The sequence below is a fragment of the Bombina bombina genome, chromosome 7 (genome assembly GCF_027579735.1).
Source record: "Bombina bombina isolate aBomBom1 chromosome 7, aBomBom1.pri, whole genome shotgun sequence".
Taxonomy (NCBI): domain Eukaryota; kingdom Metazoa; phylum Chordata; class Amphibia; order Anura; family Bombinatoridae; genus Bombina; species Bombina bombina.
In genome coordinates, this window is record NC_069505.1 from 502,767,378 (window position 1) to 502,787,734 (window position 20,357).

The 20,357-nt window shown below is 35.0% G+C and overlaps 1 protein-coding gene across 1 annotated transcript in view; it reads right to left on the reverse strand.

Annotated features, from left to right (window-relative positions):
• Positions 1–5,128: 5,128 nt before the first annotated feature.
• The window catches only part of LOC128636036 (cytochrome P450 2G1-like), a 228,392-nt gene continuing 213,163 nt past the window's right edge, over positions 5,129–20,357 (reverse strand). The window contains exons 7-9 of the mRNA XM_053689110.1: positions 17,470–17,654; positions 5,429–5,570; positions 5,129–5,310 (exon numbers count right to left, since the gene is read on the reverse strand). Coding sequence (XP_053545085.1) covers positions 5,129–5,310; positions 5,429–5,570; positions 17,470–17,654 — 509 coding nt within the window. The remainder of the gene's footprint in view (positions 5,311–5,428; positions 5,571–17,469; positions 17,655–20,357) is intronic.

Sequence of the window (20,357 nt, forward strand, 5' to 3'; positions counted from 1 at the left end):
AAACATACAATACCCCCCCCCAACATTACAACCCACCACCCACATACCCCTAATCTAACCCAAACCCCCCTTAAATAAACCTAACACTAAGCCCCTGAAGATCTTCCTACCTTGTCTTCACCCTGCCAGGTTCACCGATCGGTCCAGAAGAGCTCCTCCGATGTCCTGATCCAAACCCAAGCGGGGGGCTGAAGAGGTCCATGATCCGGCTGAAGTCATCATCCAAGCGGGAGCTGAAGAGGTCCATGATCCGGCTGAAGTCTTCATCCAAGCGGGGCAGAAGAGGTCTTCCATCCGATTAAAGTCTTCATCCAAGCGGGATCTTCTATGGTCATCCATCCGGAGCGGAGCGGCAGGATCCTGAAGACCTCCGACGCGGAACATCCATCCTGGCCGACGACTGAACGACGAATGACGGTTCCTTTAAATGACGTCATCCAAGATGGCGTCCCTCGAATTCCGATTGGCTGTTAGGATTCTATCAGCCAATCAGAATTAAGGTAGGAATATTCTGATTGGCTGATGGAATCAGCCAATCAGAATCAAGTTCAATCCGATTGGCTGATTGGATCAGCCGGATCATGGACCTCTTCAGCCCCCCGCTTGGGCTTGGATCAGGACATCGGAGGAGCTCTTCTGGATTGATCGGTGAACCTGGTATGGTGAAGATAAGGTAGGAAGATCTTCAGGGGCTTAGTGTTAGGTTTATTTAAGGGGGGTTTGGGTTAGATTAGGGGTATGTGGGTGGTGGGTTGTAATGTTGGGGGGGGGGGGTATTGTATGTTTTTTTTTACAGGCAAAAGAGCTGAACTTCTTGGGGCATGCCCCGCAAAGGGCCCTGTTCAGGGCTGGTAAGGTAAAAGAGCTTTGAACTTTAGTAATTTAGAATAGGGTAGGGCATTTTTTTTATTTTGGGGGGCTTTGTTATTTTATTAGGGGGCTTAGAGTAGGTGTAATTAGTTTAAAATTGTTGTAATATTTTTCTTATGTTTGTAAATATTTTTTTATTTTTTGTACTTTAGATAGTTTATTTCATTGTAGTTATTTGTAGGTATTGTATTTAATTTATTTATTGATAGTGTAGTGTTAGGTTTAATTGTAGATAATTATAGGTATTTTATTTAATTAATTTATTGATAGTGTAGTGGTAGGTTTAATTGTAACTTAGGTTAGGATTTATTTTACAGGTAAATTTGTAATTATTTTAACTATTTTAGCTATTAAATAGTTCTTAACTATTAAATAGCTATTGTACCTGGTTAAAATAATTACAAAGTTGCCTGTAAAATAAATATTAATCCTAAAATAGCTACAATGTGATTATTATTTATATTGTAGCTATATTAGGATTTATTTTACAGGTAAGTATTTAGCTTTAAATAGGAATATTTTATTTAATAACAGTTAATTAATTTCGTTAGATTAAAATTATATTTAATTTAGGGGGGTGTTAGTGTTAGGGTTAGACTTAGCTTTAGGGGTTAATACATTTATTAGAATAGCGGTGAGCTCCGGTCGGCAGATTAGGGGTTAATAATTGAAGTTAGGTGTCGGCGATGTTAGGGAGGGCAGATTAGGGGTTAATACTATTTATTATAGGGTTAGTGAGGCGGATTAGGGGTTAATAACTTTATTATAGTAGCGCTCAGGTCCGCTCGGCAGATTAGGGGTTAATAAGTGTAGGCAGGTGGAGGCGACGTTGAGGGGGCAGATTAGGGGTTAATAAATATAATATAGGGGTCGGCGGTGTTAGGGGCAGCAGATTAGGGGTACATAAGTATAACGTAGGTGGCGGCGCTTTGTGGTCGGCAGATTAGGGGTTAATTATTGTAGGTAGCTGGCTGCGACGTTGTGGGGGGCAGGTTAGGGGTTAATAAATATAATATAGGGGTCGGCGGTGTTAGGGGCAGCAGATTAGGGGTACATAAGTATAACGTAGGTGGCGGTCGGCAGATTAGGGGTTAAAAAAATTTAATTGAGTGGCGGCGATGTGGGGGGACCTTGGTTTAGGGGTACATAGTTTATGGGTGTTAGTGTACTTTAGAGTACAGTAGTTAAGAGCTTTATGAACCGGCGTTAGCCCAGAAAGCTCTTAACTACTGACTTTTTTCCTGCGGCTGGAGTTTTGTCGTTAGATGTCTAACGCTCACTTCAGACACGACTCTAAATACCGGAGTTAGAAAAATCCCATTGAAAAGATAGGATACGCAATTGACGTAAGGGGATCTGCGGTATGGAAAAGTCGCGGCTGAAAAGTGAGCGTTAGACCCTTTTTTGAGTGACTCCAAATACCGGAGTTAGCCTAAAACCAGCGTTAGGAGCCTCTAATGCTGGTTTTCACGGCTAACGCCAAACTCCAAATCTAGGCCTTAGGGTTTATTTTACAGGTAAGTATTTAGTTTTAAATAGAAATAATTTATTAAAGTATAGAGTAGTGTTAGGTGTAATTGTAACTTAGGTTAGTTTTTATTTTACAGGTTAATTTCTCTTTATTTTAACTAGGTAGCTATTAAATAGTTAATAACTATTTAATAGCTATTGTACCTAGTTAAAATAAATTGAAAGTTGCCTGTAAAATAAAAATAAATCCTAAGATAGCTACAATATAATTATTATTTATATTGTAGCTATATTCGGGTTTATTTTAAAGGTAAGTATTTAGTTTTAAATAGGATTAACTTAGTTAATAAGAGAAATATTATTTAGATTTATTTAATTAATATTTAAGTTAGGGGGGTGTTAGGGTTAGTGTTAGACTTAGGTTTAGGGGTTAATAATTTTATTACAGTAGCGGCGGTGTAGTGGGGGGCAGGATAGGGGTTAATAAATTTATTATAGGTGGCGACGGTGTAGGGGGGGCAGATTAGGGGTTAATAAGTTTAATATAGGTTGCGGCGGGGTCCGGGAGCGGCGATTTAGGGGTTAAACTATTTATTTAGTTGCGGCGAGGTCCGGGATCAGCAGGATAGGGGTTAATAACTTTATTATAGAGGGCGGCGGTATAGGGGGGGCAGGATAGGGGTTACTAGGTATAATGTAGGTGGCGGCGGTGTCCGGGAGCGGCGGTTTAGGGGTTAATACATTTGGCATGGCACAGCCTCCTGCTGTTAAAATGTACATTAACAGGCCAGGAAACCTAAGACAATAAAAAGGTAATACATTTGCTAAAATTGCAAAGATGAATGTCTACTTCCTTACCTACACCAAAAGATTGCCACAATATATTTTAGCCAAACTGAATACATCAAAAGGCTTAACCTAGAGTAGAAAGCAGGATCCTGGCACTCCAGAAATAAAATGTATAATCCTTTATTAGCAAGTAAAAGCATACAAGGCACCATCGGAAGCCACAATAAAATCAAGAATAAAAGGGTATTCAACACCCCCACAGCACAGATGCGTTTCATGCCGCTAGGGCACTTGTTCAATTATATTTTGTTAAGGGTAACGTGGCCTCAATATATAGATATAATTAGCCAAACAGTATATGCATTTTTTAGATAATTTTAACCCCATTTAACCCTTTTTAAAACATATACATTATACAACTAAACAAAGTTAATCTGTGAACATTTTTTTTAACCAATTCAAAGAAATAAGATTTGATTACCATACATTTCTTTCAAAATCATTTACAATTTGATATATTTGATGAAAAACATCACACATTTTATGATTCTTCTTAGAATCAAAATATATATAAATAGCAATTTTATATCCATTATAGAACTTTTACTTTTATTCTCAATGGCTGTGATATGCTCCAAAAATCTATCCCTAAGGCATCTTTTTGTACATCCTGTATATTGTGTATTGCAACCCATACAAGTTAGTAAATATATTACATGGGTGGTATTGCAATTAATAAAATAACGAACGCTAAATTCCTTATTTGAAGCTTGTGATTTAAACTTCTTACCCTGTATAATATAAGAACGTTTTACATCTAGAAGCACAACATTTAAAATAAACTTTTCTTTTGTTTCAACCAAGTGCTCTGTTGGACTTTGGGAAGCATGGATGGAGACAAAATATTTCCCAACGTTTTAGCCTTTCTCAAGAAAAATTTACAACCCCCCTTGATAACTTCACATAGAACTGGATCATTTTGTAAAATTGGAAGATGTTGTTTAATAAAAGTACAAATTTGATTGCAGAATTCATTAAAAACATTTTCAGTTGAATTTGGGGAAATCACTTCATTGTGTTGAGCTATTTCAATTGCTTTTGTTTGATTTGTTCATTGCGAACAGCTAAAAGCCTGTAAATTTTGACAATAAATCTGATTTTGCAATGGGGGTTGAATAATTTTGATTTCAGCTGTATATATCTTTACATATATATATATATATATATATATATATATATATATATATATATATATATATATATATATATATATATATATATAGGTATAGATATCTATTTATCTATTTTACCAAAAATCATCATATATATATATATATATATATATTTATTTAAGAATAAATAAAACATATTCTACTATGTGAAGAGCATTAGAATGAGAAATATTTATATTTTATGTTGGGTTTAGCACTCGGATAAACGCTAATCGGGTTAGAGTGCGAGTATGGGTGTTTGCAAGCTTCATTGAGGTCTATGGGAGAATACGTTAAAGCGGTTGCAATATTCAAAGTTCAACTCTTTGCGCGCGTTTGTTTTTCACTTTTTACTTTCAACTGTAATACAAGCGCAACCTGAGGTGTGCAAATGGTTACTTCTAACAATGTTAAAGCGCGAGCGGGAGCACTAAATAGCATTCCTCTCATAATCTAGCCCTTAATGTGTTTAATTAACTCCCAGAAGTACATTGCTGCTCCTTCATCAACTACACCAAGAGAATAAAGCAAATTTGATAACAAAAGTAAATTTAAAAATTGTTTAAAATTGTATGCAATTTCTGAATCAATAAAGAAAAAAAAAGTTCCATACCCGTTTAAAAAGCTCCATAATATAATAGTTGACTCAATATCATAATATAATACAATACAATATATATTTGTCATAGGAAAGAAATTTTAGTATTGTAAACAAGCATAATATAACACATTAATAATGTGCCTGGTCACAAAATCTAAAAATGGTAAAATACTTTTTAAGAAAAATATTAACGTGGTACAAAAAAGAGTTTAAAAGACATTGGGTAATTAAAAATTCCTTTTAATTTTGGGGCAATATCGGCATCAGTAAATTTTTTCTCTGAGGTCAGGGTAAATTTTTGTAGGATAATGGTTAGGAAAAGAAACAGTTCAAGTATAGCTAGTCCTTCTCCGGGACATCTCCGCTTTCCTATAGAAAGAGAAAATAGTTTTAGCATCTTTATGACGATCTTGGTAAATAAAATAAATTATAAAAAAAAATAAGGCTCAGTAATCTACAGAGGATAATTATTGTTATAGGTTATTACCTGCAGAAAAAGCCATCATAGCATCATTCTTCTTGAATCCACCATTCTCATCTAGGAAGTGGTTGGGGTTGAATTTGTACGGTGTAGAGAATTGGCTCGGATCACGATGAACAGTACAGAGCAACACGTAGACATCAGTGTCCTTAAAAGAAATTAAGTATTGAATTATAATTGTAAAGAATTTTAAAGAAACTGATCTTCTTTATCATCACAGTAATATATAAGGGACAATTCTTGGAGGATCATGGGTCTTATACAATAACCTCATGTATTACTCCCAGCTTCTCAAATTTATTTATTAAGGGTTAGAAGATTACTAGTAAAGCTCAAAAATATTAGCTCTATTGTGTGTTAACATTACTCAAGAGCAATCAATAGTGGTTGTTTGCACTCATGCTACAAGAAATTTTTTATCGTTCAAGCAATATTTTAGTGTGCGCCAACATCATATTGAAAAGCGTGTGTGCATTAAATCTCTCAAATAATAGATTTCTATAGGGGTGCACAGAAAAATTGATGGGGTATTACTCTTGAATTCTAAGCCAACGGGACCCAAAAATGTAGTTATTCATTTCATTTTGTGCTATACTATGTTAAAGAAACTTTATCATAAAACACTTCATACACACACACACACAGATCTATATATATATATATATATATATATATATATACACACACACACACAGATATATATATATATACACACACACGTACATATATATATATATATATATATATATATATATATATATATATATATATATATATATATATATAGTTATTTACTCCAGGTCTCGAAAAGCCCTACATTTTATATATATATGTTTCATAACATGCTTTTATGCTACATAAAAATCTACTTTTGAGGGGTTATATGTCATAATCTAACTATGCAGACATGTTTCCTGCGCCAGGCACACTTGTTCACTGCTGAAGTGAACAAGTGCGCCTGGTGCACGAAACATGTCTGCATGGGGGATCAGCTCACTTGCCTGATTGTTAGAGTCACTGCTGGCTCATTTTAGGACATCCTGGTTTTGTCCTTTTTTATCTTTGTGGAATAAAGTTTGTTTTATTTTTATAACCCATTGCCTGGACCAAATTCTTTTGCTTCTACTTTGTTGCTCACAGTATTTTTAGAGCAATTATCCTATACTTCAGAGCGCTACTTTACTTTTTGTATTATATATATATATATATATATATATATATATATATATATATATATATCAAAATAACAAGAGGATTGCATTGAGCAATGATACTTTTTTATTGGACTAACTATACATTTATAAGTTGACAAGCTTTCGGAAGAGTTCCTTCCTTTATCAAGTCTAAAGCAATACTGACCAATTCAATAGAATTTACAGATTATATCTTAAAACACAGAATAGCTAAGAAGACAGAAAGTGCAGGGAGAGGAGGGGGTGTCGTAAAAATCATGAGGGGGGCTTAGGTAACAGGCAGACAGTGTCCAGTGTAGGAGAACAGATAGGGGAAATATATAGCTTTACATAGAGCATATACTGACATAAAGTTATATATCAACATTGAATCAATATCTATAAAGATGTGAAATTGTATATACAGGGGGAATACAAAAGTTAAAAAAAGACAAAAGTGTGGACATAGGCTTACCTGTGTACCTATGTATAAAGAATGTGGAATATACAATGTAATTGACTAAATGAAAGTACATTACAAAAATTTGTGATAATGTGTTAAGAATCCAGAGTCCACATTTAGTCCAGAATTAAACAGGTTGAAGTGCATTATCATTTTCATTTCAAAGGTTTTTCTTTCCATGGTGTTTTTGAAGTTGCCTCTGAGAATTTTGATTTTGAGGTTTTGGATGGAGTGGTCAGGTTGGGTGAAATGTTGACCAACAGGGGTGCAGTATTTTGTTTCACAGTGGTTTTTGATTGAGTGTCTGTGTAAGTTTTTGGCTTGTTTCTCCAATATAGCATCCCATTTCACATGCAGTGCAATGTATTATGTATACCACATTTGCAGATATACATGAATATGCCCCTTTAATGTTATAAGATTTATTATTGTGATTTGCTGTGCTGCTTTCACAAATGTGTTGACACAGTTTGCAGAGAGCTTTATAGCAGCACTTGGTTCCATTCTGAGTGTTCTTTTTCTCAAGGGGTAGCTTCCTATGTACCAGTTTCTGCTTTAGGTTAGGTGGTTGTCTGCATGCCAGGATTGGGGGTTTTGGAAAGATTTTTTTGAGTGTGGGATCCTCTAAGAGTAGTGGCTGTAAGTCTTTTATGATTTTTCGTATCCCTTCCACAGCAGGGTTGTAATTTGACTACTAGTGGGATACGTTATATGTTTTTCTTCTCCATGTATTGTAGTAAGTGTTCACGTGGAGTATTGAAGGCAGAGTTAATTTTTTTATTTATAATCCTTGTTTTGTAACCTTTTTCTCTGAATGATTGGGACAGTGTGATGAGGTGTTTGTAACGGCCCTTGGTATCTGAGCAAATTCTGTGGTATCTTGTACCCTGACTGTAGATTATGGATTTTTTAATGTGATTGGGGTGGGAGCTGGAGCTGTGGAGGTAGCTGCATCTATCTGTTGGTTTCCTGTATACAGATGAGTGCAGTCTGCCATTTGTGATGGATATTGTTGCATCCAGGAAGCTGACACAGTCTCTAGAAAAGTTCATTTTAAGCTTGATTGATGCATGAAATAGATTAAATGATTTATGAAAATGTTCAAGGTTTTTTAATCCTTCTGTCCTTATGATGAAAATATCATCTATGTAGCGAAAGTATTTGAAGGGTTTGTGAGGGTGAGTGGCTAGGAATCTCTGTTCTAAGTCAGCCATGAAGAGGTTTGCGTACTGTGGTGCCATTTTGGTGCCCATGGCTGTTCCAATGGTTTGTAAGTAGATGGAGTGGTTGAAGATGAAATCATTGTGACTAAGTATAAATTCTGAAACAGTTTACTGACTGTAGAAGCACTATATGTCTGGTTAGGGCTGTCGGAGGAAAGAAAGTTTAAGCAGGCATCAATACCATCTTTATGTGGAATATTGCTGTACACGGATTCCACTTCCATTGTCACAAGTATAGTATATTGAAAGCAGCACAGCAAATCACAATAATAAATCTTATAACATTAACGGGGCATATTCATGTATATCTGTAAATGTGGTATACATGATACATTGCACTGCATGTAAAATGGGATGCTATATTGGAGAAACAAGCCAAAAACTGCACCTTCGGATGAACTTACACAGACACCCAATCAAAAACCACTGTGAAACAAAATACTGCACCCCTGTTGGTCAACATTTCACCCAACCTGACCACTCCATCCAAAACCTCAAAATCAAAATTCTCAGAGGCAACTTCAAAAACACCATGGAAAGAAAAACCTTTGAAATGAAAATGATAATGCACTTCAACCTGTTTAATTCTGGACTAAATGTGGACTCTGGATTCTTAACACATTATCAAAAATTTTTGTAATGTACTTTCATTTAGTCAATTACATTGTATATTCCACATTCTTTATACATAGGTACACAGGTAAGCCTATGTCCACACTTTTGTCTTTTTTTAACTTTTGTATTCCCCCTGTATATACAATTTCACATCTTTATAGATATTGATTCAATGTTGATATATAACTTTATGTCAGTATATGCTCTATGTAAAGCTATATATTTCCCCTGTCTGTTCTCCTACACTGGACACTGTCTGCCTGTTACCTAAGCCCCCTCATGATTTTTACGACACCCCCTCCACTTTCTGTCTTCTTAGCTATGCTGTGTTTTAAGATATAATCTGTAAATTCCTTTGAATTGGTCAGTATTGCTTTAGACTTGATAAAGGAAGGAACTCTTTTCCGAAAGCTTGTCAACTTATAAATGTATAGTTAGTCCAATAAAAAAGTATCATTGCTCAATGCAATTTGCTTGTTATTTTGATATCTAAATCTCTGGACTAACACGGCTACTCAAATCAACGTGTGTATATATATATATATATATGAATTAATTAATTAAGAAAAGTAATTAGATGGGTTAATCCAGCACAGACTAATATAAACCACAATTACCAAAATTATATTGTTGTGTAAAAAATTCACAGGGAGCCACCAGGTCAGATCAGAAACAAGGAAAGTATTTATTGGATCTAAACAGTCCTAATCTGTAAACTAACATATACTTATAGGTTCAAATAACCAAAAAGAAAAATACAATAAATGTGAGCAATCCTAAAAACTTGGAAAAATTGGGCCATGTATAGTTAAATATACCGGTATATAGTAGGATATATTAATAACTTTAACCCATGGGTCTGAACTATACCACAGTTTTACATAGCTAATATCTTATAAATAGAGACAAAAACATAAGTGCACAATATTGGGTATCATACATCACAGTGATAATCATATGTAATAAGTTGCAGCATTATCACATTGCAAGTTGTATACAGAGCCATTCCACACTCTAATTAGAGTTAGATACTGATATCCTGAAAACATATGCACAGTCCCCGGCGTGCTAATGTGTCAACATATGAAAAGCAGTTCCATAGTCAAGTGAAGATGAATGTTAAGCACACAGTCTCTTATTAGTGATCCTATGCAGAAACTTGTTATTGCATTAGTGGTTATAAGTTAGAGTCAGGCAAAAAAGCACAAAAGATTCTAAGTGCATAAGTGGACAGAAAGAAATCAGTCTATTAGCACAGCGTCCATGAATTAATGAACAAGAGACTGGGTTTATCAAGGCTTAAACAGCCTACAGCTCACCAGACCATAGTGTGCAATTCACATGACGATTCAGCGGTCAGAGCTGCCCCTCCGTCTCCCTATCAAATAGAGTGTACGTTCCACTTAGATTCACCTATTCCAACAAAACAGGCCGATATTTTCCAAGGTTGGCATCCCACGTCACACAAAGATATATTGATAAAAAGAAGGTAACTCGAGGACTTAGATTGAGAAAAAAAAACAGGACTCAATTTAAATAATCCCCTGACTGAAAATTTCAAACAAAAATGGGACAAGTGCCTCTCTGAATGTTCCTTTAACTTAATGAAACTTATTATTAATGAAACTCAGTTAAAATTAGATATTTTAAATGAAAAATTGAAGGAATCAGAGTTGGCATTAGATAGTTGGTCCACCAACCAAGATTATAAAAAACTAAAGGATGAAATATTGATGGAGACTAGGAAACTTCAGGAGGAAAACAAATCAAGAAAGAGAAGGAAATACTCAAGAGATATATTAGATTATAAAGAGGATAAAGTGTACGAATATGCTACTAGATATACTTCAGAATCTTCTGAATCTGATAAATCAGGTTCAGAAAGTCAGTCCAATAGAGGGAGACGACAGGGAGGAGGAATTTTTTGGACAGGGGTCCCCAAGGGATAAAAGAAAAACCATGAGAGGTGGATGTAAACATAAAAAAGGCAAATGGAAAGACAAGTACACCCTACAGAGCTCTCAGAATACAGAAAAACAGAATCAGTAATTGAGGATGAATTAGAGATAGTTAATTTATCTGATAAAGTTTTGGAGTAACCACATGTCCAGCTTTTGAAGAAAGGCTTGACATTCTGTCCTACCAATAAATTAGATAAATTTACAGTTACTAAAGATGTACATATGTTTGCAAGGAAAGTTGTTCTTAAGAAACTTTATATGAATAAACCTGATATTACTAAACTAGATATGCATGATAAAAAAACTTTGAGTGATCTTGAATCACTGTTACAAGCAAATTGTGATGATGATTCACAAGGTCAGGCATCTATGTCTATTGGGTTTAGCAATTTAAAACCTAAATCAAACTATATGCCATCTTTATCAATGTTATCTAATGTATCCAACTTTGTGAAAATGGTAGATAAGGATGTTAAGAATTTAGATATCAATTGCAGCTCAAAGAATAATTTAAATAGGGAGGAAGTTGATGCATTAAATGAGTTAATGACTGATAATAGCATTATAATAAAGCCATCTGATAAGGGTGGGAATGTGGTGATTCTGAAAAAACAGGATTATGTACATGAATGTTTAAGACAACTAAACATTAAAACACAAAATGAATTACTGAGGAAAGACCCTACGTTTGAGTATAAAACTATACTTGACAAGATTCTGTTAGAAGCATTTAAAGAAGGTATAATTAACAATAATGAATACCGATATATGAAAAATTAGTTACCGGTGATCCCCACTTTTTATACAATCCCTAAGTTGCATAAAAATAAACATCAACCCCCTGGGAGACCCATTGTGGCAGGGATCAATGGCTTATGTGAGAATGTTGTTAAATATATTGACTGGTGTATACACACACACCTTTTGTCTTTACCATCTTATGTAAAAGATACTAGAGATGTCCTTAAAAAATTGGATAATATTAGTGTCACTACAGCCACGATTTTGGTTTCCATTGATGTTGAAGCCTTATATTCATGCATCCCACACAGTCAAGGTATAGAAGCGTGTAAATACTATTTAACACAAAGAGGACAACAATATGAAAAACATACCCATTTTGTACTTCAGCTACTTAGTTTCATGTTAGAACATAATTATTTTTTATTTGATACATTTTTTTTACAGACAATCAATGGGTACAGCTATGGGGGCCTGCTGTGCCCCCACATATGCTTGTCTTTACCTAGGCATGTGGGAGGCGAATAACATTATAGATATACCAGCAGATTATGAACCAATGATTGATCTTTGGACACGCTACATTGATGATGTCCTCCTGCTATGGAATGGTACTGTAGAAGATTTACATTCCTTCATGCAAAGCCTTAATAATAACTCTTTTAATTTAAAATTTACTTATGAATATAGTGATTGTGAATTAACCTTTCTTGATTTGAAGATTATGAAGAGGGGAAATATTCTTGTCACTGAATCCTATAGGAAACCAATGTCAGCAAATACATTGTTGTTGGCTAGCAGCCATCATCCTAAAACTCAAATTGAATCCATCCCTGTGGGGCAGTTTCTTAGGCATTGTAGAAACTGCTCCACAGTTGAAGGATTTAAATTTCATGCAGTGGATCAAACAAAAAGATTTATAGCGAGAGGTTACCCGATCAAATGTATTAAGGAGGGTTATAAAAGAGCCAAAGCATCAGGTAGAGAAACTTTATTATACAAGGATAAAGAATGCAAACAGTCAATAGTAAGATATACTTCAGTTTATAATGATAGATGGCAGGACATAAGAGCTATTTTTAAAAAAAACATTTGAACCTCCTTACCTTAGATTCAGAGGTAAAAGAAATTGTAGGTGAATATCCATCATTAACAGCAAAAAAAGCCCCCTCATTGAAAGATAAACTTGTGGCTAGCCACTTTGTAAATAAAAAAATAAATTAAAATTGGTTAGCTAAAAAGAAAAAAGAGAATGGATCTTTTATATGCAGACAATGCATTATCTGTAAGTTTATGCTTAAAGGGGATAGACTTGTTAATTTGGAAGGAAGAAGTTTCAGAGTAAAGGGATATATAACATGCAGAAGTAGTAGAGTAGTATATATGGTGACTTGTACCTGTCCCAGATTCTATATAGGAAAAACCTATAGAAAATTACATGAAAGAATCAAAGAGCATAGGAGAGATATTTTGAATGAGAATATTAAAACTAGTGCTCGACATTTTCAGGAACACCATAATAGTTTAGATACAAATTTAAGATGGATGGGTTTGGAGCTAATAGATAGAGGTGGAAATATTGACCAGCTATTATTGAAGGCAGAATGTAAGTGGATATATAATCTGAACTCCTTAAAACCTAATGGCCTAAATGCAGAAATCAATTATGCTCCTTTCCTAAGTTAAAAAGTTTAAATTAATGTTCTCCATTATTTTTCAACCTTAAAAGATTAAAAAATTGCAAGCTACATATATATCTATATATGCTCTTTATGCCCTGGCATCAATAGTGTAGATAATTCTGGTTGCATGACAAATGTTTGCAAAATGGACAATATATGGGTGAATTTTATTATAGATATCTATATATCAGTGTCCTTGTATAAATTGTAATTATGTTAGGATTAAACATTGTGTTTTAAATTCCCACTCTCTTAGCGTTGGATGATATAAATTCATAAGTATAGGTATATATTTGAGGTGTTTTGCAAATAATTATAACGAATATGTGTGAGTATAGTGAGTAATCTAGCAAAATATATTTCACCGGAACTAATTATGAGATGGCTATATAAGTTGTTAAAACGGAAACAATGTTATGACGCTTGAAAAAGCCCTACACTAATTACAAAGGGTGAAACGCGCGTAGCGTGAAAGTCACGCCTCTGTGAAGTGGAGGCATGGGACGCCAACATTGGAAAATATCGGCCTGTATTGTTGGAACAGGTTAATCTAAGTGGAACGTACACTCTATTTGATAGGGAGACGGAGGGGCAGCTCTGACCGCTGAATCGTCATGTGAATTGCACACTATGGTCTGGTGAGCTGTAGGCTGTTTAAGCCTTGATAAACCCGGTCTCTTGTTCATTAATTCATGGACGTTGTGCTGATAGACTGATTTCTTTCTGTCCGCTTATGCACTTAGAATCTTTTGTGCTTTTTTTCCTGACTCTAACTTCTAACCACTAATGCAATAACAAGTTTCTGCATAGGATCACTAATAAGAGACTGTGTGCTTAACATTCATCTTCGCTTGACTATGGAACTGCTTTTCATATGTTGACACATTAGCACGCCGGGGACTGTGCATATGTTTTCAGGATATCAGTATCTAACTCTAATTAGAGTTTGGAACGGCTCTGTATACAACTTGCAATATGATAATGCTGCAACTTATTACATATGATTATCGCTGTGATGTATGATACCCAATATTATGCACTTATGTTTTTGTCTCTATTTATAAGATATTAGCTATGTAAAACTGTGGTATAGTTCAGACCCATGGGTTTAAGTTATTAATATATCTTACTATATACCGGTATATTTAACTATACATGGCCCAATTTTTCCAAGTTTTTAGGATTGCTCAAATTTATTGTATTTTTCTTTTTGGTTATTTGAACCTATAAGTAGGGATGGGCGAATGTGTAAATTTTCGAATTTCGAATGTAGAACGAATGTTATTATCGAAATTCGAATTCTAAATCCGAATGTCGATAAGAACAAATATTCTTAAAAATTCGAAAATCGAATGTTATTTACAGTTTTCGAATGTCACTTTCGAATTTGAATGTTTATAATTATATCGAATGTCCACATTCGAAATTTCAAATTTAACATTCTATTTAACAAATACTATTCAGAAGTTCAATAGTTCATGTGGTAGGGCGGGAATTTAGTAAATTGATATATAATAGATACAAATATATCATTTCGAATGTTTCCATATAGAATATTGCATAATTCGAATATTACATTTAAAGAAAGCATTAGAAATACTATTACAAACATCTAAATTCGAATTTTTCGAATTCGAATATAAATTCGAATTTTTCGAATTCGAATATAAATTCGAATTTTTCGAATTCGAATATTGCATAATTCGAATATTACATTTAAAGAAAAAGCATTAGAAATACTATTACAATCTAAATTCAAATTTTTCGAATTCGAATACACGTATTGCATAATTCGAATATAACATTTAAAGAAAAAGCATTAGAAATACTATTACAATCTAAATTCGAATTTTTCGAATTCGAATATTGCATAATTCGAATATTACATTTAAAGAAAAAGCATTAGAAATACTATTACAATCTAAATTCAAATTTTTCGAATTCGAATATTGCATAATTCGAATATTACATTTAAAGAAAAAGCATTAGAAATACTATTACAATCTAAATTCGAATTTTTCGAAAAGAATATTTTCGAATGAAATCGTAAAATTCAAAACCAAACATTCGAAAATCGAATGGTAGAATGTTATGTAAACATTCGAAATTCGATTCGAATGAACTAATGTGTTAAAATTCGTGCCGTTTTTCGAATGTTGCGAAACATTCGCCCATCCCTACCTATAAGTATATGTTAGTTTACAGATTAGGACTGTTTAGATCCAATAAATACTTTCCTTTTTTCTGATCTGACCTGGTGGCTCCCTGTGAATTTTTTACACAACAATATAATTTTGGTAATTGTGGTTTATATTAGTCTGTGCTGGATTAACCCATCTAATTGCTTTTCTTAATGAATTCATATTATAGTCTCTGGGTTCCGTGCACTTGTTCACCTGTATGTACTCAGTTTGTCAGGTGTTCCATAACTTTTCACTTTATATCCATTTCTGAGAGCAGGTGCATATATATATATATATATATATATATATATATATATATATATATGTGTGTGTGTGTGTGTGTGTGCCAAAAAATTAATCCTCCCTTCAAGGTCAGCCATCCTCCCTTCAAGGTCAGCCACCTCCCTTCTCAGGAATTTCACTCAAAAAAGCGTCAGAGTTTGAGCTGATGAAAGAGACATTCTTTGGGCAGGGGGTACATGGGCTAAGGATACCCAGAGACTGCATGGAAATGTGGAATTTTATATGCTGGATACCCCATGTACTTTCATAACTCTGTCTTATGTCCACGTCACCCTCATAAATACAGGATGAGTACAGGGTGTGAGTGCCCCTTGTGGGAGCAATTGTGACTCTATAAACCAAGTGGGCATAAAAGACTTAATAGTTAATAAGAGCTGTTTTTATATTCTGTAATAAGATGTATTTTATTTACGTTTCAGATCTGAGTGTGTCTCAGGAGTATGTCTGGGTAAACTGATTGTGTTCCTGTGTGATTATGTTAACTAGACTGCCCAAAAGCAGATTGTCTGAGTAAACTTTCTTCCCCAGTTAATTAACTTGATATGCTAATCTGTTTAATAGACAATTGTTAGAGGTTTGATGTATTGTTCATGTTTGCTTTACTGTTTAACCAATTCCCTCTGTAACCTGAAGCTCTGTGACTCTGGAATGCCAGGGTGTATAAATCTGTGTGCTGCTTCTAAATAAAGTGTTCATTTTTGTGTTCAGACCCCTGAGTGTTGCCTCAGTTCTGTTCCCCTCTATAACTTTAGACTGTGGTCAAAGGGAGATACCAGGAGCTATTGCTTTGGATAAAGGGATGTCCAGGACAAGGGAAGTGTTCTGATGGCAGTAATCATTCGGGGTACCAGGCGGTCCGTCACATGTTTCATATAAATAAAATTGTGCTCATGCACGTGGAGTTCCTTAAGAGTCAGCACTCATTGCCTGAAATCCAAGTCTGTCAAAAGACTTGAGATAAGGAGGCAGTTTGCAGAGGCTTAGATACAAGGTAATTACATAGGTAAAAAGTATATTTCTATAATAGTGTTGGGGGAATGGTAAATAAAGGGATTATTTATATTTTTAAACAATAACATTTTTGGTGTTTACTATCCCTTTAATGTAAGATTCTAAATGAATAGTTACAATATAAATGTGAGCTTACCAATAATTAAAAAAAAATCTCTGTATATGTGTGGTTACTGGATATATATCTGCCCTCTATGATAATAGTTTTCATATCATAAAGTTTTCAAATCTGCCTTTCTGCATTTTTGAAGGTTTGACTAACTGTAAAATTTGGAGATGGAACAATATGATCACATAGCTAAATATCAAGGGTAAAAGGAGTACTGGTGGGGACCTCCTCTTCTGGTAGCTATTCAAACCTATTTTACCTTCCTCCTTCCTGTGCCAAAAACATTACCTTGCAAATTCAAGTGAGATGTAACTTTAAGGTTTGGTGTTCTGAACTTATAAATTATTGTTTATAGCGTCCTCCTGCAGCCCCAAGAAACATCACTTAGAAGGGTTAAAATACATGAAAATTTTGTAAAATTAGAGAAAAAAGAAAGACATTTTGTATGCAAAATGCTGAACAATGGACATTTTAATAAGAAAGGTAAACTTGATAGTAACTCAAAGTTCTAGAACCACTTGTGAGTAAACCGTACAAATAAGTTAGATTTCACAAGTAATGCTACATACTTGAATTTATTTTACCTTGGGAATGGTATATCCTCGGAACTGGGTGTCTTTTGCCACTGAATGTGTGTTAAGTGGAATAAGATCTATAAATCGTTGGACCTCATTGATGACAGCTTCTGTATAAGGCATCTGGCTCCGGTCAGTCGGCAGTGGAAGTCTGTTTCTTCCAATCACATGATCAATTTCCTTGTGAAGTTTAGCTGTCAAATAGAATAGTTTAGGTGAAAACGTTAAAATATTGGAACTAAGACTTTTTATTAAAGGGACACTAATATCAAAATTTAAATTACAAGATTCAGATAGAGCATACAGCATTAAAAAACTTCCAATTTGCTTACATTATCAAAATTTGCAGATTTTCACATGCACACTTTCTGAGAAACCAACTCTTACTGGATATATGCAAGAGTTCACAGTATATAAATACATGCTTTTTTATTTGCTAGTTGCTGTCACATGACAGAATGGCAAAGGAAATAGAAGTAACTTTAAAATTTTAAAGACTAAAAAGAAACTACTACTAATTTGATTTTCAGGCTAAGGACCCGATATGATAGCAACTTTCAAGTAAAGAGGTGGCCCTCGGTTTACACGGTTCAATTTGCGCCATTTCAGAATAACAACCTTTTTTTTCAGTCATGTGACTGCTATTGAAAAGCAGTGCACTAATTAAAATAGCCAGTAGGTGGAGCTGTCCGCTTGTGTTGCAGCAAAGTTTTACAAGCTTAGCAGACTGAAATTATTCTGTGTACACAGAACAGACATTAGCTATCGAGCAGCTTTCAAAGGAACAAGATCTAGCAGCCACTTCCCTATTATCTTCCTGTCCAGCTGCTTGAGGTGAGGGTGCCTAACTGCCTATTAATCAGTCCAGATTGAAATGCATAGAATAGGTGCAGACCCAATATTATCTAACATGCTAACAACGCAGAAAACTGTTTGCAGAAAAATGCAAGTAAAAAAATGTTTTAGTTTATTAAACTTAGTTTGATGATACAGCCTGTTGTGTGATTATTCAATTAGGTTTATAATGCTGTTTAGCATTTAAAGTTTTCATTTCAAAGCTTTAAAAATAATGTATTAGGTGTTACTTATATCAATTTTGAGAGGGTCCTGAAATCTAACTCCCTCACTTCCCACTGACTTACATTATAAACTGGGTTCCAATTTACAACGGTTTCGATTTACAACCATTCCTTCTGGAACCTAACCCCGGCGTAAACTGAGGGCTACCTGTATATTAAGGGATATAGTAAAGCTGAGGTTGTGAGTATTTTTCATTAAAAGAAAAATTCAAGAACACAGGGTTATGATCTGAAGCTGAAGGGTAGCAGATTCAGGAGTAATTTGAGGAAGGGTGATTGATTCATGGAATAAACTTCCACAAGAAGTGGTAATGACAAACGCTGTGGGGACTTTAAGAATGCCCGGGAAAAGCAAAAGTTTCTCCTACCAACTAGATAAGTTTATACTTTTAAACAATTATGGGGCAGACTTGCTGGGCCAATGGCTCTCATCTGCCATCAATCTATGTTTCTATAATCAAAACTTCACTGGCATGAAGAGAAATTGAGCAGAAAACATTGCATTTTTTTTTTTACCATATCTAGTTGTCTTTCCTTCATATACAGAACCTGCATAGTAAGATAAAGAGCTCTCAAGTTAAAATTCGCCTTTATAAAATTGTTTGAGGGACCTTCAGTACAACAGCGGCGAGATTGCGACATCTCTGCATGGGTTACTGACCGAAATATGAAATCAAAAGATTAATGTTCATTTTTTTTTTTTATAGTGAATACAATAGAATTGAATAAACTATACATGTTAGTATTCCAGTCCTTAAAGGGACAGTCTAGGTAAACGTTCATGATTCACATAGGGCACGCAATTTTAAACAGCTTTCCAATTTACTTTTATCTTCAAATTTACTTTGAAGGCCACCTCTTATCTCAGGGCATTTTGACACTTTTTCACAGCTAGACAGCGCTAGTTCCTGTGTGTTATAAAGATAACATTGTGCTCACTCCCGTGGAGTTATTTACAAGTCGGTACTGATTGGCTAAATGCATGTCTATATACACACAGAGAGAAGCGCACTCACAGGAAAGAACAACCGGCTCAATACCATTGTTAGCCTGTTCTATGGTTATTTACCACCTAGGTGCAACTTCTTTTAGCCCAGTAATGCTTTTCACAGAGTAGAACTTTTCTGTAGTATATCAGGCTGATCCCGCCTATTACGGTAAGTAAAGCATCAAAATACCAGGCAAATCCTCTCTGAACAAGGAACACAGCAACCCCAGACGATCGTTTCAGCTTTGATTTGGCCTCGTCAGTGAGGTGCAGCCATATTCCTCTAAGCACACTGAGCAAGGAGTCCACGTCTGGTTGCCCCTTTTTCCCATAGGGAGACTAAATACACACAGAGAGTAGCGCACTCACAGGAATGAACAACTGGCTCAATACCATTGTTAGCCTGTTCTATGGCGATTTACCACCTGGGTGCAGATTTTTAGCCCAGAATGCTTTTCACAGAGTAGAACTTTCCCGTAGCATATCAGTCTGATCCCGCCTATTATGGTCAGTCCAGCGCCGAAATTGCAGGGAACTCCTCTCTGAACAAGGAACACAGCAACCCCAGACGATCTTTTCGGCCTTTATTGGGCCTCATCAGTGAGGTGTAGCAGTATTCCTCTAAGCACACTGAGCAAGGAGTCCACGTCTGGTTGAACCTTTTTCCCATAGGGAGACTGTCTTTTTATTATGACCTTGGGGAGTTCTCCCTAAGGGTGATGGGGAAAACCAGACATGGACTCCTTGCCCAATGTGTTTTTAGAAATGTGGCTGCACCTCACTGACGACACCCACAGAAGGCTGAAACGATCATCTGGGGTTGTCGTGTT